General features: G+C 41.7%; 1 protein-coding gene across 1 annotated transcript in view; it reads right to left on the reverse strand.

Annotated features, from left to right (window-relative positions):
* Positions 1 to 16,365: 16,365 nt before the first annotated feature.
* LOC124545794 (Krueppel-like factor 3) overlaps positions 16,366 to 27,513 on the reverse strand; it is a 97,082-nt gene continuing 85,934 nt past the window's right edge. Inside the window, exon 3 of the mRNA XM_047124740.1 lies at positions 16,366 to 20,073. Within this exon, the coding sequence (XP_046980696.1) occupies positions 19,901 to 20,073 (173 nt within the window). The 3' untranslated portion in view covers positions 16,366 to 19,900. The remainder of the gene's footprint in view (positions 20,074 to 27,513) is intronic.

Here is a 27,513-nt window from a genome sequence, read left to right on the forward strand (position 1 = left end):
GAGTTCAATTCCGAGGTGCACTACATGAAAGAAGGACCAAAATTCAGAGGCTGACACTTTGTCAACACTCCCACTGAATGTGAAAGAGGGATCAAGATGTGTCACCTACGGCAATCCATTACAAGTATATTTTCTAACGAAGGCATATTGTAGCAGTCAGACGAAACATTTGCGAAAATATAAAAAAACAGGTATTTCATACACAGACTATCAGGGAAATACAGAAATTATCTGAAAACACTGGGCAAGAAGTAGTGCAGATGAAATGTATACTTCATGAGGGCACACTGTTTAGTTGTTTGGAGGAAGAAATACCGTACTGACGAGTATGCATACCTAAGGATAATGTGATACCTTTATCAGTAATGTACCATAAGGGGTATGGCCACTCTGGGCCAAGAAGTGCCTAAATCACAAGTGGAAATATTACTTTTTAAAGCAAACGAAGTCTTAAAATCATGTGAGCTTGCGTGAAACTTACTTGCAAAATGCAAGTGTGGCTACCAAAATTACCCGTGGAATTTCAGTACATATTTGTAATTATAAAAGTGTGGTCTAAACTTATAAAGTTATATCCCACAGTCAAAGAGACAAGCAAGAGAGCGATGAGGGTTATAGGCAATCAGTATTTCAACAACCTGGGAAAACCACATAAACTTTTGTCAGACAATGCGAGTGTATAGGAAGAACTGATACAGCACAGTACAGTATAGGATAGTACAGAACAGTACAGTACAGAAGGTAACAGAAAGAAAATGGAATGAGACAAACACAAATGACACTTTAATTGGAAAGCAATAATTACAACGAAGTCTCCGCAATTCGTGACGGTTCCCAGGACATTAATAAACGGCAGTACATGGTTCTTAACAAGCTTTGGGGGATCACCACAGATGACAACGCATGCTCTGCAACGTGCTCTCATGTTGGACACAAGGCTCATGAGGAGCATTCTACTCCCCAACCAGTGTGGCTGACATCTGCTTGATGGTAGCTGGTACATCTGAATGTTCTGTAATATATTGCCCAAGTATCCTAAATGTGCAAGATCAGATTTAAGTGGGAGGAACAGGCAGGTCCATCCATTCGCCAAACAAGCTCTTACTCGAACAGCTCTGCCTCCTGTGCTGTTTAATGCCATTGTCCATGAAAATGTGGTGAGGGTCTTATGCATCTCTCAAAAGATGCAGATGAGGAAAGAATAGAGTGTCACAATAATGTTGACCAGTTGATGTCCATATTCAAAGACTTGGCCATCATGTTCAACAATGATGGACATACCCTTATATCGGTGGGAACACACAATGGTCACAGGTATGTTGTTGATCATAACCATTTTGGTGGTCCAGGTGTTATGGTGTAGGGAGATATAATGTTGCATGGACATACTGAACTCCAAATCTCCAAACACAGAATCCTCAATGATCAATGTCATTATTACTCTGTACTTCTTTCCAACGTTTGTCTTTTCAGCGATGCTTTCAGCCCAGACATTCTTTCATCGATGTCAATGTGGCCCTTTACAAAACTGCGTGGGTGGACAAGCTCTTGCAATTATAGAATATTCAGTGAACGGACTGCCCTGCCTGTTCCACCAACTTAAATCTCATCAAGCTAGCGTCGGGAGTGTTGGGCAGACAAGCATGTCCCCGTGCACCAGCGACCATCCAGCAGTTGTTAACTGCACTGGTGGAGGAGTGGAATGCCTTACCACAGAAACTCCTTACCAACCTTGTAGCCAGCATGGGAGTATGCCGCAGAGCATGTATTACCATCCATTGTGATCACACACCCTATCCCACCCTTTGTAACATCTAGTGGGCCTTCTTAAATTATGCTGATTTCAGTGTAATTACTGTCTTGGAATGTAAGTGTCATTTCTGTTCGTGTTGTATTCATTAGTTACCTTCTGTATCATACTGTAGCACTTCTTCTTATGTATAATCAAAGTTTCATCCAGCTATTTTACTTGGCAATGTAACATCCCATGAAAGCTACTTTCATCCTGAAGTTTTCCACACTAGTAAATATTCCTTTAGAAGGGGTATTAAATAAAATAATACAATAGATAAGGGCAAACGCGTGAAGAAGGCTGCTGATACTAAATACAATTGCCAACAACTGGCTCAGGAGTATTCAGCAAATTATCTGGTCGATGTATCTAATTAAAAACTTCAGTATCACAGTTGCTATTCAGAGTAAACAAAGTGATAGATACACTGATGTATTTGATGTCACTGGAAGCAATATGAGCATTTTTAGTGAAAATTTTTTGAAGTGGTTGCAAATGCAAGTGATGTAGGATTTCTAGTAACAGGAACACACATGAGATCTACAGGACTCAGATTAAAAGTAATTCTTAGAATAGATATTGGTTATTTTACATAAGAATGAGCATTTGGTTAGTGATCAGATTTATAAATACTGTAATAACATAAACTTCGGGTAAAAGACAAGAAGTCTAACCAGCTTTATTATGAGAAAAAGAAAATTATCTCAAGCAACAAAGTAAAAACTATGTTGGATATAGTGAAAGGCAGGTGAGTACAGAAAGTAAAATGAACAGATAGCTCTAAAAATAACTGAGATATTGGTAACAACCCCCCCCCCCCCACACACACACACATGAACCATAGACCTTGCCATTGGTGGGGAGGCTTGCGTGCCTCAGCGGTATAGATAGCCATACTGTAGATGCAACCACAACAGAGGGGTACCTGTTGAGAGGCCAGACAAACGTGTGGTTCCTGAAGAGCGGCAGCAGCCTTTCCAGTAGTTGCAGGGGCAACAGTCTGCATGATTTACTGATCTGGCCTTGTAACACTAACCAAAACGGTCTTGCTGTGCTGGTACTGCGAACAGCTCAAAGCAAGGGGAAACTACAGCTGTAATTTTTCCGAGGGCATGCAGCTTTACTGTATGGTTAAATGATGATGGTGTCCTTTTGGGTAAAATATTCCGGAGGTGGAATAATCCCCATTCAGATATCCAGGCGGGGATTACTCAGGAGGACATCGTTATCAGGAGAAAGAAAACCGGCGTTCTACGGATCAGAGCGTGGAATGTCAGATCCCTTAATCGGGCAGGTAGGTTAGAAAATTTAAAAAGGGAAATGGATAGGTTACAGTTGGATGTAGTGGGAATTAGTGAAGTTCAGTGGCAGGAGGAACAAGACTTCTGGTCAGGTGAATACATGGTTACAATTACAAAATCAAATAGGGGTAATGCAGGAGTAGGCTTAATAATGAATAAAAAAATAGGAATGTGGGTAAGCTACTACAAACAGCATAGTGAACGCATTATTGTAGCCAAGATAGATACAAAGCCCATGCTTACCACAGTAGTACAAGTTTATATGTCAACTAGCTCTACAGATGATGATGAGATTGATGAAATGTATGATGAGATAAAAGAAATTACTCAGATAGTGAAGGGAGGCGAAAATTTAGTAGTCATGGGTGACTGGAATTCGGTAGTAGGAAAAGGAAGACAAGGAAACGTAGAAGGTGAATATGGAATGGGGGTAAGAAATGAAAGAGGAAGCCGCCTGGTAGAATTTTGCACAGAGCATAACTTAATCATAACTAACACTTGGTTCAAGAATCATGAAAGAAGGTTGTATACATGGAGGAGGCCTGGGGATACTAGAAGGTTTCAGATAGATTATATAATTGTAAGACAGAGATTTAGGAACCAGGTTTTACATTGTAAGAGATTTCCAGGGGCAGATGAGGACTCTGACCACAATCTGTTGGCCATGAACTGCATATTAAAACTGAAGAAGCTGCAAAAAGGTGGGAATTTAAGGAGATGGGACCTGGATAAACTGACAGAATCAAAGGTTGTAGAGAGTTTCAGAGAGAGGATTAGGGAAAGATTGACAAGAATGGGGGCAAGAAATACAGTTGAAAAAGAATGGGTAGCTTTGAAAGATGAAATAGTGAAGGCAGCAGAGGATCAAGTAGCTGAAAAGACGAGGGCTAGTAGAAATCCTTGGGTAAAAGAAGATATATTGAATTTAATTGATGGAAGGAGAAAATATAAAAATGCAGTAAATGAAGCAGGCAGAAAGGAATACAAACGTCTCAAAAATGAGATCGACAGAAAGTACAAAATGGCTAAGCATGGATGGCTAGAGGAGAAATGTCAGGATGTAGAGGCTTATCTCACTAGGGGTAATATAGATACTGCCTACAGGAAAATTAAAGAGACCTTTGGAGAAAAGAGAACCAGTAGTATGAATGTCAAGAGCTCAGATGGAAACCCAGTAATAAGCAAAGAAGGGAAAGCAGAAAGGTGGAAGGAGTATATAGAGGGTCTATACAAGGGCGATGTACTTGAGGATAATAGTATGGAAATGGAAGAGAATGTAGATCAAGATGAAATAAGAGATATGATACCGCGTGAAGAGTTTGACACAGCACTGAAAGACCTAATTCGAAACAATACCCAAGGAATAGACAACATTCCATTAGAACTGCTGATAGCCTTGCGAGAGCCAGCCCTGACAAAACACTACCATATGGTGAGCAACATGTATGAGACAGGCGAAATACCGTCAGACTTCAAGAAGAATATAATAATTCCAATCCCAAAGAAAGCAGGTGTTGACAGATGTGAAAATTACAGAACTATCAGTTTAATAATTCACATCTGCCAAATACTAACACGAATTCTTTACAGACGAATGGAAAAACTGGTAGAAGCCCACCTTGGGGAAGATGAGTTTGGATTCTGTAGCAATGATGGAACACATGAGGCAATACTGACCCTACGACTTATCTTAGAAGATAGACTAAGGAAAGGCAAACCTACGTTTCTAGCATTTGTAGACTTAGAGAAAGCTTTTGACAATGTTGACTGGAATACTCTCTTTCAAAATCTGAAGGTGACAGGGGTCAAATACAGGGACTGAAAGGCTATTTACAATTTGTACAGAAACCATATTGCAGTTATAAGAGTCGATGGACATGAAAGGGAAGCAGTGGTTGGGAAGGGAGTGAGACATGGTTGTAGCCTATCCCCAAAGTTATTCAATCTGTATATTGAGCAAGCAGTAAAGGAAACAAAAGAAAAATTCGGAGTACCAATTAAAATCCATGGAGAAGAAATAAAAACTTTGAGGTTCGCCGATGACATTGTAATTCTGTCAGAGACAGCAAAGGACCTGGAAGAGCAGTTGAATGGAATGGACAGTGTCTTGAAGGGAGGATACAAGATGAAATCAACAAAAGCAAAACGAGGATAATGGAATGTAGTCGAGTTAACTCGGGTGATGTTGAGGGAATTAGATTAGGAAATGAGACACTGAAATTAGTAAATGAGTTCTGCTATTTGGGGAGCAAAATAACTAATGATGGTCGAAGTAGAGAGGATATAAAATGTAGACTGGCAATGGCAAGGAAAGCGTTTCTGAAGAAGAGAAATTTGTTAACATTGAGTATAGATGTAAGTGTCAGGAAGTCGTTTCTGAAAGTATTTGTATGTAGTGTAGCCATGTGTGAAAGTGAAACATGGACGATAAATAGTTTGGACAAGAAGAGAATACAATCTTTCGAAATGTGGTGCTACAGAAGAATGCTGAAGATTAGATGGGTAGATCACATAACTAATGAGGAGGTACTGAATAGAATTGGGGAGAAGAGAAATCTGTGGCATAACTTGACTAGATGAAGGGATTGCTTGGTAGGACATGTTCTGAGGCATCAAGGGATCACCAAATTTGTACTGGAGGGCAGTGTGGTGGGTAAAAATTGTAGAGGGAGACCAAGAGATGAATACACTAGGCAGATTCAGAAGGATGTAGGCTGCAGTAGGTACTGGGAGATGAAGAAGCTTGCACAAGATAGATAGCATGGAGAGCTGCATCAAACCAGCTTGTGGACTGAAGACCATAACAACAACAACAACGTTGGTAACGACTGTATGTGGCGTTGCAAACCTCCTAAACAAGCACTTTGTTTCTTTTACTGACAGCTTGGGTTTATCCAGTTCAGTAAATCGTGCAATGGGACATCTGAGACCAGTCTACAAATAACTTCAGCGAAATGAAAATGACACTCACTTCTCCCAGAGAAGTAGTATCTATTACAAAATCCTTATAATCAAAGTAGTCTGGTGGTTATGATAACATATCAGTGATGTTAATCAAAGAGTGTTCATGTGGACTGAGTTCTTTCTTAAGTTATTTGTGTAATCAATCTCTTACCAGCAGGACATTTCCAGACTGGCTAAAATATGCTGAAGTTAAGCCTGTTTACAAGTAGCAGGATAAAGAGATATCGTTAAACTACAGACCAATTGCACTTTCATGGCTTTTTCATAAGTGTTTGAAAAGGGTGTGGTCAAATATCTTCTTAAGCATCTGACAGCACATGATATATTATCCACGTCAAAGTTTGCATTCCTTAAGAGTTCCAAAATGGAGAATGCTATTTACACATACAGTGGGAACATACTTATATCATTAGATAACAAATTAGAGCTACTGGTATTTTCTGTGATGTGTCGAAATCCTGTGAATCACAGCATTTTCCTAAGTACATTAGAATACTATGGTGTCACTGGTGGTGCTGTAAAATGGTTTGAGTCTTAACTAAATAGGAAACAAAGGGTGTCGTTTGCAAAATACCTATGGAGTAAACAAACAGTTTTTGTCTCACTGGGAATAAATTACATGTGGTGTTCCTCAAGGTTCCATCTTGGGTCCATTGCTTTTTCTTGTTTGCATTAATTACCTCTCAGCTGTCACATTGCCAGATACTCTGTTTGTTTTTTTTACAGATGATACAATCATTGCAATAAACAGCATGTCTAACACCAGTTTAAAAATGCCTCCTAATGAAATTTTCACTGACATTAATAGTTAAAAGCTAACTCACTATCACTAAACTACTATACGTAATTCAGAACCATTAAGAATGTATAACGCATGCAGATAGAAGACACTGACCAAGTCAAACTTTTTTGATCTCAATAATAAATTCAGTTGGGAAGTGTGTGCCACAGAATTACTGAAGTGCCTGAACAAATTTGTATTTGCAACACGGATGATGTCAATATAGGAGATATAAACACAAAAAACCTTGCATACTTCGTGTTCCTTCATTGAAATGAGTCATATAGTATCATATGTCGGTAACTCTTCAAACAGAGTACAAGTTTTTACAACGCAGCAGTGTTTGGTGCAAATTCAAGAACATCATATACAAAACCTGTTGGAGGAAATGGATATTCTAACCAATGCTTCTTGGTATATTTATCCATAATGAAATTTGTTGCAAATAGCATGTGTCTGTTTCCAAACAATGGCTCAATACATAGTATCAATACAAGGAGTAAGAACAATCTAAATAAAGACCTAAAATCATTTACCTCAGTCCAAAAAGGATTCCAGTATCCATGAACATGTTTCCAATAAATTTCCAGCAACCAATGAAAACTTTGTTTCAGATAAAGCACAGTTTAAACAGGGTTTGAAAGACTTTTTGATAGGTAGCTCCTTCTACTCTGTAGATGAATATCTTAATAGGGACTGTTAAATCAGCTTAAGGGGTGTCTGTTGGATTTCGGTACTGACAGCACTTGGTGACAATAGTCAAGATTAGGTATTCTGTGTAAAATAAATTTATTGAAAGTGCATAACTATGTGACATTCTGACAGTGTATTAATTCTGTAAATATTAGCAGCCCCAGTTTACTGCATTGTATTCGACAATCTCCTGACATATGATCAGGGAAATGTGTATTATATTCATATGTTCTGTGTTTTTATGTTATACTTTCTGACACGTTCCACACCAACAAGAATCATCTTAGTTTTGGGTATATGGAGGGAAAATTGAATTCTAATATGATCTCCAAGACCCTCAACGATGATGGCAAAAAAAGGAGAATTTCATTGAGGACATTACAAGGAAAACAACAGATTGCAGAGCAATACTAAACAACTATTATGAGGTGGATAAATAAACAGCACACTAATATTCAGAGGTAACAAAGTGATATATTGCTCCTTAACACTAGACAGAACTGAGTTAAGAATTATTTTTTGCTTTTGTTTGGTCATGAATAAAGCAAATAGTTTAGTGGGAGCACACGTGTCTTTTTAAGGGTCTTAAGCAGCTACATGGAGTGACTTAAGACATGCAGGAGATAATCAGTTACAGAAGTAATCTGGCGAAAAAGATTATTAATTACGTATGTGTTGATTGGTGTGAATATATTTGAGTGAGTATAATTTATTACGGGTAAATACCATCATTATTGTTATGTAATGTTGACCATTAGAAATAGGAATATGTGCAAACGAGTAATGAGGGATGGTACAGACGAAGTAGTAGAAAGTATTACACTAAGTGTCGGAGAAGGATATCGAAGAGGATAAAAATAAACGTGTACGAAATGGAGTAAACCACATGGGAATGACTGTTGAGTCTTAAAATGAGTGCTGTGACGTAAAAGTGTGGTTTTGTAAGTAAATGTCGTGATTTTGGACTACTAGAGGTTTAGACCATCTAACAACCATCTTCTTGTTCGATATACACACACCAAAAAAAGTTTTGCATCACCACAGTTCTCAGAACTCCTGAAGATAGACGTTGACTGTGGATATTGTATCACAGACACAGCCGTGCATGGCCCGTGTTCATGCCATTTATTGTTTGTCATCTATTACAGTACTGCCACCTCGTTTTATTATTCTATTTATTGGCATCACTAACTTCCTGCCTTACTTCCCCATGAGTGTCAGAAGCAGCGTGTTTCGATAGTGCACTGTTGTACCATCTCTGGAGTGACTGATAGTATTCACGGCTTATCGTGTGTCTGGAGTTTATTTGGGAGCTTGGTTGGAGATGGAACAGTGAAGTCCGCACAGCCAGTACCAGCAGCGACGACCGTTGGTTGGTCATTCGATCAGTCATCGCATCGACAATGTGCATTTGGGTTGATTCCTTCCTGTGCAGAGATGTTGGTTGTGTTCCCTCTGCATGGTTGGATCCGAGCTGGTGTCTCCGGGATGTAGTCTGTTCGAAGGAAGTTGGTTCCGTTGGAGATGGACCAAGAGGGTGGTTGGGACGCAGCAGCACTGCAGTCGGGGACGGAGCCCCAGTGAGGGCCACACAGCCAGCACCAGCGAGGACGACCGTTGGTTGGTCGTTTGGTAGGTCTTCTCATCAACGAAGTGTATTTGGGTCGGTTCCTTCCAGTGCAGAGATGTTGGTCGTGTTCTCTCTGCACTGTTGGGTCCGAGCCAGTGTCTCCGGGACGTCGTCCATCTGAAAGAAGTTAGTTCAGTTGGGGAATGACCAGGAGTGCAGTCAGGCATGGAGCAGTGAGTCAGCAGAGTTGGTCGGAAGGCAGACAGTGCGAGTACGCCCCGGGACCATGGTCGATGCAGACAGAAGGCTGTTGGCCAGTTGGTCAGCTGGTCGTCGCATGGCGAGGTGTGGTCTGCTGAGCACTGACACCAGTATCAGTCGGGGAAGAGTTGGCAGCCAGCAGCAATTGGGTCCATATGGTGTTAGTATTCACCGAGACCGCAGTCGGCTAAGGTGGTCTGCTGTTGGTCGTTTCCTCGGCTGGACGTCTCAGTTGACGATGTCTTCGATTCTCAGGACAAACACTATTTTCCCAGTTGGGATGTGGTTGGACCTTGTTGGTTCGTTGGAACTGAGAAGTGATGCAGTCTCCACAATGTGAAGCCAGGCCGGGGCTTTTGGCAGAGGGCACACACTGTTCCATTTGGAGGCGCTAGCTGTGCAAGCGACTTTTCGCTTTCTTCCAAAGCAGGCTCCTCAAAATGAATAATTAGTTACCTGTTCGTAAATCTCGACTGTTACGATTTATTCATTATTTGTGGATTGTTGTTTTCTCAACCCATGATGGGTGTGATATCAATTCGTGTGTTTTATTGCCTAGAATCTGCAGCCTCCGGTAGTGACTTGACAGTTGTGACTTGCGTTTTCACATTCTTTTAAACTCGTCTTGAGTGATGTTTGATGCCTTGATCTTGGTGATGCCCAGTTTGAAGTTATTGGTATCTCGGTTTACTCTTCATCAGCCGATATTTTCCATTATCTGTGCACTTGGATCTGACAATTGGAAATTGGTCAGATTGTCGGTCGGTCGTGAACCGTCCCTTGGTTGTGCTGCCTTCCAATTAAGAGCTTGTCGGTCGGGCTGCCTGTCTCACCTAAGCATGCGTTAGTGTTACTTCCCATGCCGACCCTTGGAACCCTCTGAGCGCCTCTCCTTCTGTTTTACATAGTGATTTCCTTTTATTTGTAAGTACTGAGTTTTAGCATATTTAAATTTCAAGGCTGTTCTTTTAGGACTTAAACTGTAAAATTGTTTTCTGCATGGTGTGTGTGGCCTTCAGCCGAGTTTTAATCTTTCTTAAATTAGAAATTCAAAATCTTGGTCTTGCCCTTAAGTCATAACATTGTTATTCTTTAGTATGAGGGTTTCAGCCACGTTTGCATGAAATGTTTAAGCTAAGGCCCTCAGCCTGTTCAATTAAAAGCTCTTCTTCCTAGGCTTTAAGGCATTAAATTGTTTGGTTGATATGTGGCCTTCAGCTGAGTTTTAGCGTATTTAGAATTAACATTGAAAATCTTTGTTTTGGCCTTAAGCCGTAACACTGTTCTTGCTTACTGTGTGGCCATTGGCCTATTTTTATTGAAGTAAAAATCAAATTAGAGGAGCTATTTCGTTAAAACCTTGAGAGTTTTTAATTCTTGCTTATGTTATTGTGTGTTATAACAATACAGTTTATATGTTGAGTGCAACTGACAGCAACTTATTTTGGCCGTTTTCCACAAATATAACCTCATCCGCTCTGTCCCGCTAGTCCAGGGATTTCAGTGTGGCTTTCATGAGCAATAAAAAGGACGGAAATGATGTTTATGTTGATCTCTATTCGCATTTTCTGTACAGGTTCCGGAGCTCTCGGAACCGAGGTGATGCAAAACTTTTTTTTGATGTGTATATATACTGCCAGCAGGGAGATATTCTTTACTCTGCTAGTCAGCAGTTCTGGTTCTTCCGCCAATTTGTCAATGTACCCATAACAGCTACTTCCTTTGTTAAATGTTCTTCAACATTATGAACACTTCAGTTGTCAGTGAAGTAAAATGGGATCATATAAAAATGTTTAGTCTGCTAAGGAGTGCTTAAACTGACATCATACAGTTTATTTTTCTGAGGCTGTGATGTTATATATGATTGTTAGTTCATTGTTGTAAGAGTGAAATGATACTGTATATGTTTTGTGCAGTCAGTCAGCAAAGGGGAGCAATGTATGGTTTCAATCTAGTTTCTTGGTATTGCACCCTTCATTTCATCTTAGCTGCATGTGTTAGTGTTTAATGGATTCTAACTGATCTTTCATTTGTGTCATTAGAATGTGAAAGACACATACATAAGAGATTTCGTATTATTAGATGTAGGATTCACTGCTAAGGCCATACACTGATGCTAAACAAACACTGGACAGCACATTCTAGCAGCACTGCAAGAAGCCAACCAAAAAATTTTTCTGATGGAAGATGTTAGGTAGTGAACATCAACGCAGCATCAACGTCATTTAAAAAGTATGAAGAAATGAAGAAGAAGCAGCAGCAATATCGGCAATTGACTAGTTGTCAGTCTCTGTATAAAGGCATCTGTGACTTCACAATTCTGGACATGGTATGACTAGCTCTCCCTGATTTTCCTGGCTTGCTATGGAGTACAACATATTAGAATGAAGAACATAATTCGCAGTAATTGTAATTATTTATTAAGTTGTGTGAGTTAACGAATCTGTGTCACTGAATATTGTGAAGAAAATTAATGAAATATAACTTGTATTGTAATGAACACTGGAATGGCACTTGTTAATGACGAATTTTATTATAGTTAACAAGTTTGTAACTTGTGTAAAAATTCGTTTTTAAATGAGGTAGAAATCCATTCATTTCTTGAGATCAGTTAATCTTATTCCAGTTAAGTTTTTTATGCATTAAGTCAGCTACACAAGACAACTATACACAAATTCTTTTTACCACACTAAAAGATTTAAACAAGTTCTAATTCTTTTTCATCAGAAACTTACTGCCAACAAAGTGACATGTTGTACTGAAGTTTTGTATTAATCTTCTCATGTTTTGTTTATGGTCAAGGATTAAGTTGTGGGCACTAATAGTCACCATTAGCTTTTTTTTCTATAACTTACCGGTCAGGGTGCATGAAGTGGGCCATAATTTTTTAAGTCCATGCATCGACAGAATCAGATCAGAAGTTAAATCTCTTTCCTTCTGAACCATAATATGACAAACTCATTGCCAAGCACATACTTCCATACCAAAGACATATCAGCCAGTTATTTATGTACCGTCTGCATGCTGCAGATATTCATTTATGCATGACTCTCAGTACTGATACAATGAGTTCTTCACTGCATCGTATTGTTGTATCATACGAAAATTATTAGGATTTAAGACAATCGTTATTCATTGCAACCATAAATTTCAAACATTATACACTTATTTTCTGTCTTTCAATCGCTGTTTATTCCAAACTGACCAGATGCAGCAGTTTTCCCTATCTTCAGATCATATGTTGTATTACACAGTAACTTATCCTTATGGACTGTCAGTTGACAGTAAGTATATGACAGTGAAGCAATTCCTCTGGGCCGTTATTCTGTAGCCACGACTTTTGATCTCAAGATGGGCAACATTATATAAAACTGGTAATTTTGATATAAGCAGCGTCTGTCAACCAAAAAATAAGTGTATTTTGTACAAATAACGATCGTGTGTCAAAATATTTCCAGATTTGACTTCAAACATTGTTGCTACGTTAGTCCACAGTGTGGCACATTACTACTTGCGTAAACTGACAACTCTGAGTGTGGTGCTTGTTATTTAATCTGTTTGGCTTCATGTTTAAATAATTACATTCAATAACATGTTCACGTACTTATAATTTATTCGTTTCTTTGAAGAACTTAGATAATACAAGCTGTATCTGGTGTCATGTAAAGCGAACAGTAGTGAAGTTTAATGCATTGTTTATGGGAAATACGATGGCCTTTTTTTGAGTAGGGAACTACTTGAGCACTCAGTTTCTTTGTTTTCTCTAGTGTCAGTTATAAAAGAAAAGTTACATAGTACATCCTTTATTTCACGTTAAACTCTGCAACCCTTAAGTCATTATCTTTGCAATAGGTAACACACATCAACACACACACTCTGCTATTTCAGACACACACATAACATTTCTGTATATATTAAAGTGTACATGTGACAGAATGTATCCTTCACACAAAAAATTGTCTATTTTAAAATGACTGTGTTCTTATTTGTGTACTTTATAGTGAGGGTTTGTTAAGCATGCTGTGTGTTAATAGTGTTAACACGCACAGATCAATTCACGTTAGTTGATGTTATATTTTTTAAGGCAACTGACATTGACTGTTTCCAATAATGCAATTCAAGTAGGTTTCGAACAAAGGTGCTGTGAAAAATACTAACTTAATATTTCATTTCCTCACCCAGACAAACAACGAAAAATTCTGTGTTCAAGCAACTGAGATAGTTTTCTAATTGATACTACATCATAAACGGTTTTTTTATCTTACGATTACCACAAACGAGTATACACTGTGTAACAAAGACCTTCATGCCCTCGACTCATGTACCATATAGCGAGGAAAAGAAGATTCACTGAGGCTGACCAATTGAACTATTCTTAAAATATAAATAAACGCTTACCACAAGAGATATATTTAGAGTTTTGAGTGCAATTTTTGTGTAATTTCATTTGTTAAGTTTCTTCGTGTTACGTGTGTCAGTTTATGTGTCACAGAACAAATGTGTGGTATATCTTACTTTTTATCGCTGCATTTTCTAAAATTTTGTAAGATTTTCATTTGCAAACTTCTGAAAAAGTCTAATCGTGGCTGTCATGACTACACACATTACATGTATTCACGTACCAGTGAAAATTGCTAATGTATGAACGAATAACAAGATAAGCTAGCCAACATTCGAATGAAGTAACACAATGCAGTAAGTAGACATACACAGCCGCAGGAGTGTTGATGACATCGTTGAAGTCATCGAGTGGTGAAGCAATCTCGAAGCAATGTCTCACAGCTACACAACGTTACAACAAAGCACACAAGCTATGACTGTGTCCCATGTAAGCCATTCCAAAGATACATCCATCCACTGTGATAGTGCAGCTGTATGAGTGTGTGCTAGCATTCACTGCAACATATGTACTACGGCTGTCCAGATGGGATACAACCACATGAACGCATTTCTGTAAGAGTACAATTTCAGGGGCTGGAGTGGCTCTGAGGTTATCGAAGGTGTTTAGAATACACCCAATTCGAAATAGCACCATGAATACCAAAAAGCGCAGTGCTTCAGAACATCTGGACATGTTCTCACGCCGTATCAAAAAAGATAATGGACTCCGCAATATGACATATTTCAACATCTCATGTTCGTCCTGTGGTCACTGTGGTCAAACTGAAGGACAACTCACCAGAAAAGACGAACTGTAGCCAGTCGTCACATTAGTCAATACTGACAAGCATTTGCAGATAGAGCATTTTATGCTTTTGCCACAGTGATAACGATTTCATATATTTTTCTCGACTACTCAAACACTAGGTTAAAACTCGTAAGAAATGGTTGCAGCATCAGGCGCCATGTGCACATAATAGTGCCAATGACGATGAAGCCATCTGTCGGAAACTTTAGTAACGTGCTGGAAACAATGAATAAAGGTGCTTTCTTCAGTGTTTAAAGTGCTATTTATATTTAATACTGCACACTTTTTTATTTCTAACTATGCATCATTCAGAAAACATTACACACTACATATAAATTTTATTTAAATACTGTCAGGGAATGGCGAGTACTAGTTACTGTACGCATGAGCCATTGTTAATGTATACGCGCGCCTTGAGTCTGGAGGCTCGTTAGCCACCACTGTGAGGTTATCTGTACGCTGCCAACAGCTGCACTAACTGCAGAATATAAGGCCGTGCACGTTTCCGCCAGGTCTGAAAGCCAAGACTAGTTCAGTACTGTCAGCTTGGAGCTGTGCTCAAGTACTGCGCACTATTTTTCACAATCATTGTTCATTTTCTCAGTCGTTCGCCAGACATTTCTGTGATTGCAGTAAAGAGTTTATTTTAACCGTTCCAAATGCCAGAAGCAGTGTTCAGTGGCATGCAGTGTTAAATATGTTCGAAATTTTCACTGACCTGCAACTAGTATCTTTTGTCACGCTTAGACGAGTTGCTAAACTCTGCACTGCAGAAATGCATACCGGGATTATTTCATACAGTACTACATACGGGATTTCACTGTCTCCATTAAACCGCGAGGCACGATCTGAATTACGGCGATCGACTGTTACACAACTTCATTACATGCCTAGATGATGGCAGAAAAATAAGCGTTAACTGCAGATACATTTCTGGGTGTTTATTGAAGTATTTCCAGTGTGACCATGACAAGAACGGTAGCCAGGTGTGCCTTCATTAGACAGTCAGTTCGTTCGCCAGCAAGGCTATACGATTTTCTGGATTAAATGACATTTAGCGTGAACCAGATCGTTCAGTGTACGTGGCAAAAGAACTGCTTCAACAGACCTATTCTATGGCACAGGATGAGATAGCACTTGCAAAAGGATAATAGCAGACACCACCAAATTTGAAAATGAGACGTGCAGCAATTTACCAGCGTTGTGCCAACATTTGAGATGAATCGACACGCTGCGACACTGTCCTAATTGATGTGGCTTTTTATCCTGGAGATACATTTTGTACTGATATGCTGGCTTTAACCATATATACATGCTTAGCATGTAAAAGCTAGGCTCAAACAAGGCTCTCGATATTGCTCTGTAGTTCAACCACTTACGTTCTATAATAAGCTTTGAATATTATTACAGTTTCATATCAGTTGCATGCTTTCTTGTGGTTTCTGAAACTGTCACTAGGATCAACGTAAATGTGTACCATAGCATGAGTGTGGATAGCATTGATTGTCCATAATGGTATAGTCTTCAGTAGATCACAAAACGTTTTCCGCTGGTAGTATGAATTGCTTTCTAGGGTTTGCTTATAATTCTTGTTTAAGTGAGTTTGTGATTCACATGCGTTCTTTCCAGGATGTTCAGTTAAACAGTAAGCATGTCACAGAAACTATGAAATTCAAGACACTTACTTGATTGTCTCTGATGATACTTACCATTAGGTGAGACAAATACAAAGGACACTCCTGTAATTATAATGTGGTGGATTCGGTGAAAGGAATAAGGAAGCAAAATGTACATTTACTGCACTGTATGCTACTTTTAATTTTTTTTATTTCGTTTTGCAAGTATACCTTTTCACATACACCACTTTTTATTGTAATCTGGAATGTTATTTTGCGTAACAAGCAACCAAGCCTTCTTCTGATGGCTTAGCATAAAACCAGAACAATCATACATTTATTCCACAAAATTTCACGTACACTTTTACCAGCTTAAAAAGAACTACGAAAATTCTAGCATAATGCCTCACTTAAAATAACTATACATAAAACGTATGCAGCATATTTACAAGAATAAAGACAATACTACATAGCATAAATAAATTATAAAGATAACCAACGTAGCAAACACGATGGGAAAAAGAAATGTGCGCTCATACTGACCATTATATTACAGAGATTATTTCGAAGAAGTAGACACTGACCTGTGGTATGCATAGCTTTTTCTTCTTGGCGATATAATCATAAAATTAATGAACGACAAAAACAAAAACAAAAAATTTGAAATATATTAAAATAAAAAATCACTGTAGTGAGAACACGGACCACCAACCTCTTTCACGCGAGAAATATGTAACAGAAGCGTCTCTTTGAGGCGCTGCATTGGCAGCAACGCCCCACATCAGTGATGGGACCTTCTGGTAACTAAGTCGGCAGGCTCGCTAGCTCAGTTGGTGGTCCGCGCCCTCCACAGCTTCCCCTCAACTCTCACTGGCCTTTCCTCTTGATCACACACAATAACTCACACAACCACTCGAAGACAAACAGGCACTCACCCGCCCGCGTAAGCAGGCGTAGGACGGAAGTTAATAACTCGAATCGGGATGTGACCACAGAACACAGAGCCAGACATTTCTACGCGTGAGGCTAATTAAATCCTGGCGAGGCCAGTGTAGTGACTGCCCCACGACTGCGTGTGCTTTGAAAGCATGCAAAGGCAGCCGTATGGAGTGACCGTCTGAGGTAGACTGGCTCAGTATTCTGTAGTCTCACTTCTGTTTTGTTCCCTCTTATTGCTTCAGCGTATATGATTCAGCCAACATCGAATAAATTACTATCAGTTTAAATTCAAATCCCAAAACACAGTTATCCACAGCCATATCAATTATAACCAACCCCAGTCGTTTCTATTAACAAGAAACAAAGAAAAATTATTAAGATATCTCTCAGTTGATCGGCAAGAACGTTTAACAGATTCTTTTTTTTCGCAAGAAAGATAAAATTAAATAACAGTTTTGTACATTATCAAAACGTAATATATCTCCTAAAATATAGATTTATGTCTATATGTACAATACAGAAAACTCACGTTCTCAATCGCTGTACAATTGTATTTACAAAGAGCTGAAACATTCAATAAATTAATTTCTTAAACTAATCCCTTCATAGTAGCAGTCACTGAAAGCGAAGTACAAATGATGTTTTGTTTCCTCTTTGTGCCCAATTTCTCTGGGTGATAAACAAAGCATAGTGAAACCTTACCACTCACAGGTAAAAACGTCCAAATTCATTCCAGTGTACCTCCTTTTTCAAGTACGATTCAAGCCATAAAATACTAAGTGAGATGATTAAGAAAAACTAGCAACAGACTCCTCATAGTCGTTCTCCAATAGTTGTATCACTGCATTCTTCTTCTACTGTGCCGAATAAACCCCACTCCAATAGTGATAATTAGCAGATACGCAGTTAAAGTGTGAAAACATCCTACGTAATTATTCAGCGACCATGAATGAAAGCTGATCTCCACTATTTCCCCCTCCCATTACAACTGTATCTGCACTCAGCATTATGTTGCAGTGAACGTATAGATTAGGCCTTTGATGCTTACAAATTGTTATATCACAGTAATGTTACGCAACAATGTACTGATTGCTTACGTCTGGCAGTCTGCCCAGATAAGATCACAGTAATTTGTAGTTAAATACTCTCTTCGAATATACTACATTTGCACAATTCTTTTTAAAGAAAAATGAAAACTTTAATCGTCAAATTTGTCCAAGCCACTACGTGCAAATACTTCAAGATCGCAGATTTCATAACTGGAAGACTTTTGTAGTTGGCAGTTTCCTTAATGGAATGTGAAGCTCACGTATGAAGGCTATCCGAGGTTTTAGGACTCTAATTAAAGACAGAAACTAGTGGATCTTGTAAAGCTGCTGAAATTGATAGACGTTATGAATGGATTATTACTAGCTGCGTATAAAGGTATCTCTGTGTGTATAAAAATGGTACAACACTTCTGATAAATAAAATATTACCAAAGTATTACAAATTGACATTTTCAATGGACAAATTTGTGTTGTATTGCCGTTTATACAATATCTGTTTAGTGAATCGTGAAATGGTCTTGAGGAGACATTAAATCGAAGGATCAGCAGATTTTGTACTTTCTTCGATGCTCTCTATTTGTTTATCTCGCTCAAAAGTGACGTAGCTCTACGCGAACAGTTTTATGCGTCTAACTGCTATCAACGTGGCCGAAAAATGAATTACCATCTTTCTCCACAGCGAAAACTGTTCTGTTCGAACGCAAATCGTGGGCACACCTGGACGCAAAAGGGGACAGCCGTTTTAATGACTGTCGTTGGACGGAAAGTACACATGCAGAGAGGTAAGTACCTGGAGTCGGCAGACAATTTGAGACGCGACGGCGGGGCAGCGACGAATTCGTTTGGACGAGGGCGGAGGCGTGCCGGAACGCTGCCGACACCGCCGGCTGCGCGCTGAGTGTGGAGGAACTGGTTCCAGCGGAACCCTAACAGGTGGCAGACGGGCGGGCTGGCCACTGCGCCCCGTGCGGTCCGACATCTGCGCTCAGCGCCAGCTGCTGGGCTGCAAAGGCAGTACGTGCAAGCTCTCGCGTCATTTGTTCGCTCTATCCGACTCTCTAGCTATTTTGGAACGACATCTCCCAATCAGCGAAGTGCTCTGGCGGGAGACACGTGGATGTTAAACTTGCGAACTGGCGGCGACTAGGACTGTTCTCTTCCAGCTGGCTGCTACACAATGAATTTACTGCTGGAAGCAATCTTGGGCACGCTCGGATGGGTATCCAACAGCAGGCCGTTTCATACCCAACTTTGGAGTCTAAGGATGCGAGACTCGCTGGTGTAAAACTCCGGTCATCGTACCAGGCGCACCAAAAGATCTTTGGACTCTATATAGCTTTCTTGGCACCGGTATCGAGCTTGATATTGTCTGAATTCCGTAATTTGTTTTTAAACGAAGTTGCTTTTTCGCCATAGGTTAAGAAGGTGTACGTAACCACTCCACAGGCTGGCAAGGTGTTACACATATATCCAGTAAATCTAAAGAGAAAAGTAGTTCTCGGTGGGGGAAACCCTGGCAGCAGACACGAGTTTTTTGATCTCTCGACACTGGCGGGCAGAAACGAGGAGGAAGGTCAATCGTGACGAAACAGTGAGACGACGCGGAGACATCGACCGGTAGCGTCCCCGTCTTTAGTGAAGGTGCCTTAGAACATTCACGTGTCTTCTTTAGTGCGGAAGGTGTTGGCAGCCGCGACGGACGCAGGCACTGTCGCAGACTCGGCAGCGGCGCGACGGCTCGTCTTCTCAGTGGCGCTTCATGTGCAGCGACAGGTGGTCGGAGCGCGAGAAGGAGCGCTGACACAGGTGGCACTTGAACGGCTTCTGGCCCGTGTGCTTGCGGAAGTGGCGCGTCAGCTCGTCCGAGCGCGCGAACTTCCACGTGCACCCGTCCCACATGCACTGGTACGGTTTCTCGCCTGAAACATAAAGAAATGGAGACAATCAGCGCTACTGAGAATCTAGGCAGGGCTATAATAATGCAGTGGGAGGACATGATGTTGTTATATGACGTTAATATACAGGGTGTAACGGGTATAAGTGCACATAATTTTAAATGTGGTACCTTAACATGCACAAACACACTGAAGCGCCAAAGAAACTGGTACAGGCATGCGTATTAAAATACTGAGAGAGGTAAACAGGCGGAATACGACACTGCGGTCGACAACGCCTATGTAAGACAACAAGTGTTCGGCATAGTTGTTAGATCGGTTACTGCTTCCAAGAACGGAACCAACGATGACTTAAGACAGTCGTTCAACGTGACAGAAGTGTAACCCTTCCGCATACTGCTGCAAATTTTAATGCTAGGCCACCAACAAGCGTCAGCGTCAGAACCATTCAACGAAATGGGCTTTCGGAGCCGAAGGCCCACTCGTGTACCCCTGATGACTGCACGGCACAAAACTTTAGGCCTCGCGTCGATGTTTCAACACCGACACTGGACTATTGATGACTGGTAACATGTTGCCTGGTCGGAGGAGTCTCGTTTCAAATTGTATCGAGCAAATGGAGGACGTGTTCAAATGGTACAAATGGCTCTGAGTATTATGGGACTTAACTTCTAAGGTCATCAGTCCCCTAGAACTTAGAACTACTTAAACCTAACTAACCGAAGGACAGCACACACATCCATGCCCGAGGCAGGATTCGAACCTGCGACCGTAGCGGTCGCGCGGTTCCAGACTGTAGCGCCTTTAACCGCTTGGCCACCACGGCCGGCGGAGGACGTGTACGTGTAAGGAGACAACCTCATGAATCCATGGACTTTGCATGTAAGCAGGGGACTATTCAATCTGGTGGAGGCTATGTAATGCTGTGGGGCGTCTGCAGCTGGAGTGATATGGGACCCCTGATACGTCTAGATACAACTGTGACAGGTGAACACGAACGTAAGGATCCTGACTGATCACCTGCATCCATTCATGTCCACTGTGCATTCCGACAGACTTGGGGAATTCCAGCAGGACAATGCGGCACCCCACATGCCCAGAAATGCTACAGAGTGGCTCCAGGAAGACTCTTCCAAGTCTAAACACTTCCGCTGGCCACCAAACTCCGCAGACATTCTGTCGTCTTTTTGCATCTTGTTAGAAACCTCGTTCGTATACCTTATGTCGTTTATGAGTTGGTGGTCTCTACTCTACGCGAGATACCCAAAACGCCTGTAGTGTCACTTCAAAAACGGGAAAAACTCCCTGTATGAGATACATAATACAATATGATCACTTTGTGCGGCCTGTCTGAATTTCTTATTGCTCTATATTCGTACAATGTAACAGCTTATTCTCAGTCATTTAACAGATTTTAAATTAACTTTGAGAAACTGGTAACATGATTTCCGAAACCAGGGAGCCCCAGTGTATATTAAGTAATTAGTTACAACTATGTAATTAGTTACACCGTTTGAAATAAATTATATTAACAAATATTATGACTTTCTGAAATCAGCCACATTGACGGAGCTGATTCAATAATTAAGACATCCAGATTTATATTTTGTATGGTATTCCTACAGCACTTTAAGGTCGTGATAGATTTCCTCCTCATTCATGTCCAATTCTGAGCCTGTTTTCTGTCTTTAGATGTCGTCGTCGACGGGTAGTTGAATCCTAACTTTAAATTCTTTAATTTTTTTAAAACTAGATCAAGCCATTCTTCACGAGCCATCTTGTTATACAAGAAAAGACAAGTATGTCAGTCCCTATGTCCAATAGTTTCAGAGATGTTAGTTGGAAAAATTAAGTTAAGCAGAAAGAAGCTTCTCTGTTCTTGCTGCCTCAGATTTCACGCAAACTTCGTGCTTTCGCAATTTTAGCCGTCTAATCCTAAGTTGACTATTGGACATAAAACGACAGAACTAAAATTTACAACTGTCAGCTGCTTGGTCCTGGCGCAGTCAATGGAGAATATCTTCGGCAGATTTAATTTTTTAAGCCAAATTGTACATGGGTGGAGAAACAAGAATGGTTTACCTCACGATGCTGTTCAGAAGGACCAGTCAGACCAGAAGGGTACAGAGATCGCCTTGAAGTTGTCAAGGATACTATGTCACGAAAGATAGGATGGACAGAGAACATCGAAAGAGTTTAAAGAAGGGCAGCTCCTTTTCTGGCGAAACAGGAGGGAGGGTGTTATGGATACGATGTGTGAACCTGGGTGGTAATCATTGAAACAAAGGCGTTTTTCGTTGCAGCGAGTTAACTTTTCATGCAATTTCAATCACCAACTTTCTCCTCAGAGAGTGATAATATTTTGTTGCTGCCTCCTATATAGGGAGAAACGATCAGCGTGATAAAATAAGGGAAATCAGAGCTTTCGCGGAAATATTTAGCTGTTCGTTTTTCTCGCAAACTGTTCGAGAGTGGAACGACAGAGTTTGAAGGTGGTTCGATGAACCCTCTGCGAGTCAGTCATACTTAGATTCTGTATGGTTTTCCTAAATTACTTACGGGAAATGACATATTAGTGTTAGTTTCTCCCACGCTGTTCGAGAGTGGAAGGGCAGAGAAATAGGTTGAAAGTGGTTCGATGAACCCTCTTTCATGCATTTAATTGTGAACTGCTAGGTAGTCATGTAGATGCACATAATTAGCAGCAATTACTGGGTGAAAAAGATATGAATCGGCGGTAGAAATGATTATGTGTTTAAGCCCAGCAATCATAGCATAAGCAAAACTATGTGAGAACACAGTGCAGGGATGCGTGGCAATGACCGTAGTATGTGATGTACGACGTGCAAGTACCTGGTACCCTGCTAACAGCAACGCGACAACTTTCTTGCAATTAATGATCCAGGTCCTTGCATTTTGTGTTCTCCCAATAATAACAGCCTTGTTAATGAAAAGTACAGCAGGGTGCATGTTTCCTGCGAAGCGCGTGTCAAGTGCACAAAGCTGTATAGGAGGCTTTAAGACATATAGGCAGTGCTGCGTATCGAGCACAGCAGAATGGTAAACGCCTATATGCTCCAGAGTACCAGCAGCTACAGCGACGCAGAGTACCAGCAGCTACAGCGACGAAGCGAGATTAATTGTCGGAAGAAAGACCAGCGTCGCTAACACGTTACATAGCGCCACATGTGGGATAGTGGGCTCGCAGCAGGTGACATGAATAATGCGTCGTTAGGTCAGACAATGGCGATTAGATGCGGGGCGCAAAGTAGCGCTGCGCCGTACACGAGTCTCCAGAGTGTCCGCGCCGCAGCTAACGACCAGTAAGTTACGTCGACAATTATTTTCCAGCCGTCGAAATTAGAAACACCTAGCACGCTTCGTCTCGCGGTTAATGGCGTCGTCCATTGAGGCGGCGTCGGCACGCAAATTAGTGACTGGGAAGAGCGCAGAAGAAAGGACGCGTATTTCACGGCGCGGCGCACGGGCTTGCTGCTCGCGGCCGGTAGAGCGGCTCCCGCCGGGAGAATCGATCCTAAATTAGCCATCGGCGATCTAGAGGCTGTCGCGCGCGGCGGAGTACCCTGCCAGCAGTCTTTGTACGACAGCGGCGCCCGCTGCGGGCGGACACGCGGTCCGCGTGACCAATAAAACACCGGGCCCTTCCCACCACGCTCCCTTCCCGCCGAGCCACGCCTGCTCCCCACCCTACCCTCAGGCGTAAATGATACTGTCTGTTCCGATTGCGGTGGGAAATACGAAACCAATTAGGTCATATTCACCGCGCCCGCCAGTCGGTAATTCTCGGCCATTGTCGGCGGCGGCGCAGTGCACCGCGAGGCTCGTTTCCAGGCCCTGATTTACCGGTGTGCTTTGCCGGCGCCCACTTAGGGCACATAAGTCGTGCGCCGCTGCGGCGTCGCCAGAAAGTAAATAAACAACCCTACTCCCCCCCCCCCCCACCACCACCACCACCGCCACCGCCCCCACCACCTGCGTTTCCACCGAGCTCCTCTCCTGGCCCGCGTAGCCACATTCCCGTTCCCTCCTTCGACATATATTTATTTGGGCTAAACCGCTGTGCTCAAATCTGACGCAATTTCTTTATTTATATGAGTCTGTCTCGCGGTTCGCCACCCTCTGCCCCTCGTACGCCGCCCGCTTCCCACGCCTTTGGCTTTTATTCGTTTTTGGGGTGCGCCGGCGCTCGTGGCACGAGCAGATAGGCCACAGCGGTGTCGCGTGACGGAGTGCCGAAGCCGACCCATTGTTCTGCGCCCCGCCAGAGATGAACCCGGCCCGGGCCGGCCCGCTGCGGTCCGCCTTGCATCATCGCCGCAGACGTCCGATTTGTGCCGAGATTAACATCCCAGTTGCAGCAACCTTCCCACGTCTGACGGACGAAACCCTGACGCCAATCAACATTTCACTCCTTTCATACTGCGTTTGAATTTATCACAAAGAACATTAGCGTAAACCCCTTACGTTTTCACGATATTGCACGATAACAATGGAACATAAATTCCAACCAAGTTACACACAAAAAAGATATACATATAGAGGATGATTCAGCAGCCCTCACCTATGGGTTTTACGCAACCCGTGACGCCTTCAAAAACCACAAGCGAGATTTTCATGGTCTCTCGCTCGCTAAACGCACACAAAAAATGAGCAGAACCTTTTTCTAGGAAATTTAATGTAGCTAAATTTTGTAGTGAGATAAGTTTTCGCTGGAAGCCACAGTTTTCGCGTTATTCAACAAAAGCGCGTTTGAAGGTCACTTTATCCGTACGTTTTTGTTGAATAATTCGAAAACTACCACCTCCAGCGGAAACTTATCCGAGTACAAAATTCAACTACGAGGGTTGGAACTTTAATAGTGGCAACTATTTATTTACAGCTCGAACCAAATAGATACGTGTTTCAAAGTTTTACTGAGGTTCACCAGCATTGTGCATAACCCTTTGCCAGCGATGTGAAAGTCGCAGGATACTCTTAGCAGTACCATTTGTGTTGACAGTTCGAGCGGCTTTGTAACAGCTCTAAAACGAATTCTGTGAAGTGTTTCCTTCAGTTTAGAAATCGAATTGAACTCACGTGGGCTTAAGTCAGGGGAGTGGAGTAGGTGGTATAGCACTTAGCAGCCCCAACAGTAAAACAAATCAGTAACAGCTTGCACTGTACGTGCTTGAGCACTGTCCTGCAAAATGACGGTCAGCCCCTGCAGAAAATGTCATCACTTCTGTCTCTATGCTGTTCAGTGTTAGAACACAACCTACGACCAGCTTAGAGACAGAAGGGATGATACTTTCTGCAGGACCTGACAATCATTTGGCACGACAATGCTCAAGCACGTACAGTGCAAGCTGTTACTCTTTTGTTTGACTGATGGGGCTGCTAAGTGCTATACCACCTACTCCACTCTCCTGACTTAAGCCCTCGTAAGTTCAACTCGATTTCTAAACTGAAGGAAACACTTTGCGGCATTCGCTTCAGAACTGCTACAAATTCATCGGGCAATAGACCGCGCCGCTCGAATTGTCAACCCAACTGTCACTGCTAAGAATATCCTACGACTTCCACACCGCTGGCAACGGGTTATACACAATTCTGGTGACTACTCTGAAGGTCAGTAAAACTTTGAAACACGTATCTATTTTGTACAAACTGTAAATAAATAGTTGCCACTATTACAGTTCCAACCCTCGTATATTATTTCCTATAAAAAGGTCCTGATGATTTTTTTTCCTGTAGGACTAACAGTCTGCATACAGCGAGCGAGAGAATATGAAAATGTTGCACGTGGTATTTTAAGGCGTTGCGAGTTGCGTAAAACCCGTTGGTAGGAGCAGCTAAAAAATTCTTACAGACGCTAGACGCTACACACGGTGATTCTGTGATGATGTTATAAAGTTTCAGGGACGATGGAAAAGAGTGAATATATTAATTTGAAGTAAGGGACCCTAGTCTGGAAAGGACAGGAGTCCATGGACATAAGCGAAAATGTACTCGAGTTGTGCCTTAGTCTCGCACTGCATTCGAACTACGGACTCCAACTTCCCCAACTCTCATCGTGACGTGCAGAATTCCCGCTGAATTCTCCGCAACACAACACTTGTTGAAAATTGCGTCCATCAGCCTCAATGCAGGCATGGGATCGTTGCGCGAAGTTCTTTCATACCCACTGTAATCTCTCCCGCGTCGTTTTAACAGTGCCACAGGCAGCGAGAATTCTTGTTAGGAATATCCTCTTCAGTGTCGACGTCTCGTACACAAGATGTTTCACTTGTCTCTCCAAGAAGAAACCAAATGGAGTAAGATCCATCGCCACGAAACATGACCTCCTCCACCGATCCACTTTTCAGGGAATGTCTGACAGAGGTGTTCACGAACCATCAGTCTAAAGTGAGGTCGAGCTCTATGATGATGTAGCCACATCCGTTGATGAATAATAAGTGGGATGTTACAGGAACCTGCATACGCTGGTACATTAAGCAGGGAGGAAGAAAAAAAGAATCTGATTATGCCCGTCCACACGTTGAATGATAATCTGTGTTGATGGCTTTCCACAGCTGTATGGTAGGGTTTCCCTCGACCCAATCATGACTGTTGCGACTATTTAGCATTCCATATCTGGTAAAACATGCTTAACGCGTGAAAATAACATAAGCAGAAAGAGAAGATCGGCTGTAAACAGCAGGAATAAGCACTGACTGGACAGGACACGAGATCCGAAGTCAGCAGTTCAAGCATGCAGTTTCTGTGGATGTAGGTGTGTAGTTGTTTTTCACGTAATACTGGCCACATAGTACTCTGCGACATATTTATTTCACATGCAGCTGGTCGAGTGTTGATTGCAAGCGCCTCATCAACTCAAGCAAGCAGTGCAGCTTCTCAGTCGGGAATCCGTGCGGTTTGTCGTCCTCGTCCTCGGTCACTGTACTGTGTTACTGCTTCAGTTAATCGTTGGAACACTCTTGGAAACATGGTATGAGCCGGACGTGTTCTATACGGATATTTGGTCCCTGGATTGTCTAAACTAGAATCTTAGCAACAACAGTACAATTGAGAAATTTCACTCTGCAGCGGAGTGTGCGCTGATATGAAACTTCGTGGAAGATTAAAACTGTGTACCGGACCGAGACTCGAACTCGAGACCTTTGCCTTTCGCGGGCAAGTGCTCTACCAACTGAGCTACCCAAGCACGACTCACGACCCGTCCTCACAGCTTTAATTCCGCCAGTACCTCGTCTCCTACCTTCCAAACTTCAAAGAAGCTCTCCTGCACACCTTGCAGAACCAGCATTCCTGGAAGAAAGGATATAGTTCGAGTCTCGGTCCGGCATACAGTTTTAATCTGCCAGGAAGTTTCAACAGTACAATTATTCCGATGTCAGAGGTAGCAGAATAAATTTCGGTTATAGTTTTCGACTAGGTCGCTTCCGCGCCAGGGTCCCTTACATA

This window comes from Schistocerca americana, chromosome 8 (genome assembly GCF_021461395.2).
Source record: "Schistocerca americana isolate TAMUIC-IGC-003095 chromosome 8, iqSchAmer2.1, whole genome shotgun sequence".
Classification (NCBI taxonomy): Eukaryota; Metazoa; Arthropoda; class Insecta; order Orthoptera; family Acrididae; genus Schistocerca; species Schistocerca americana.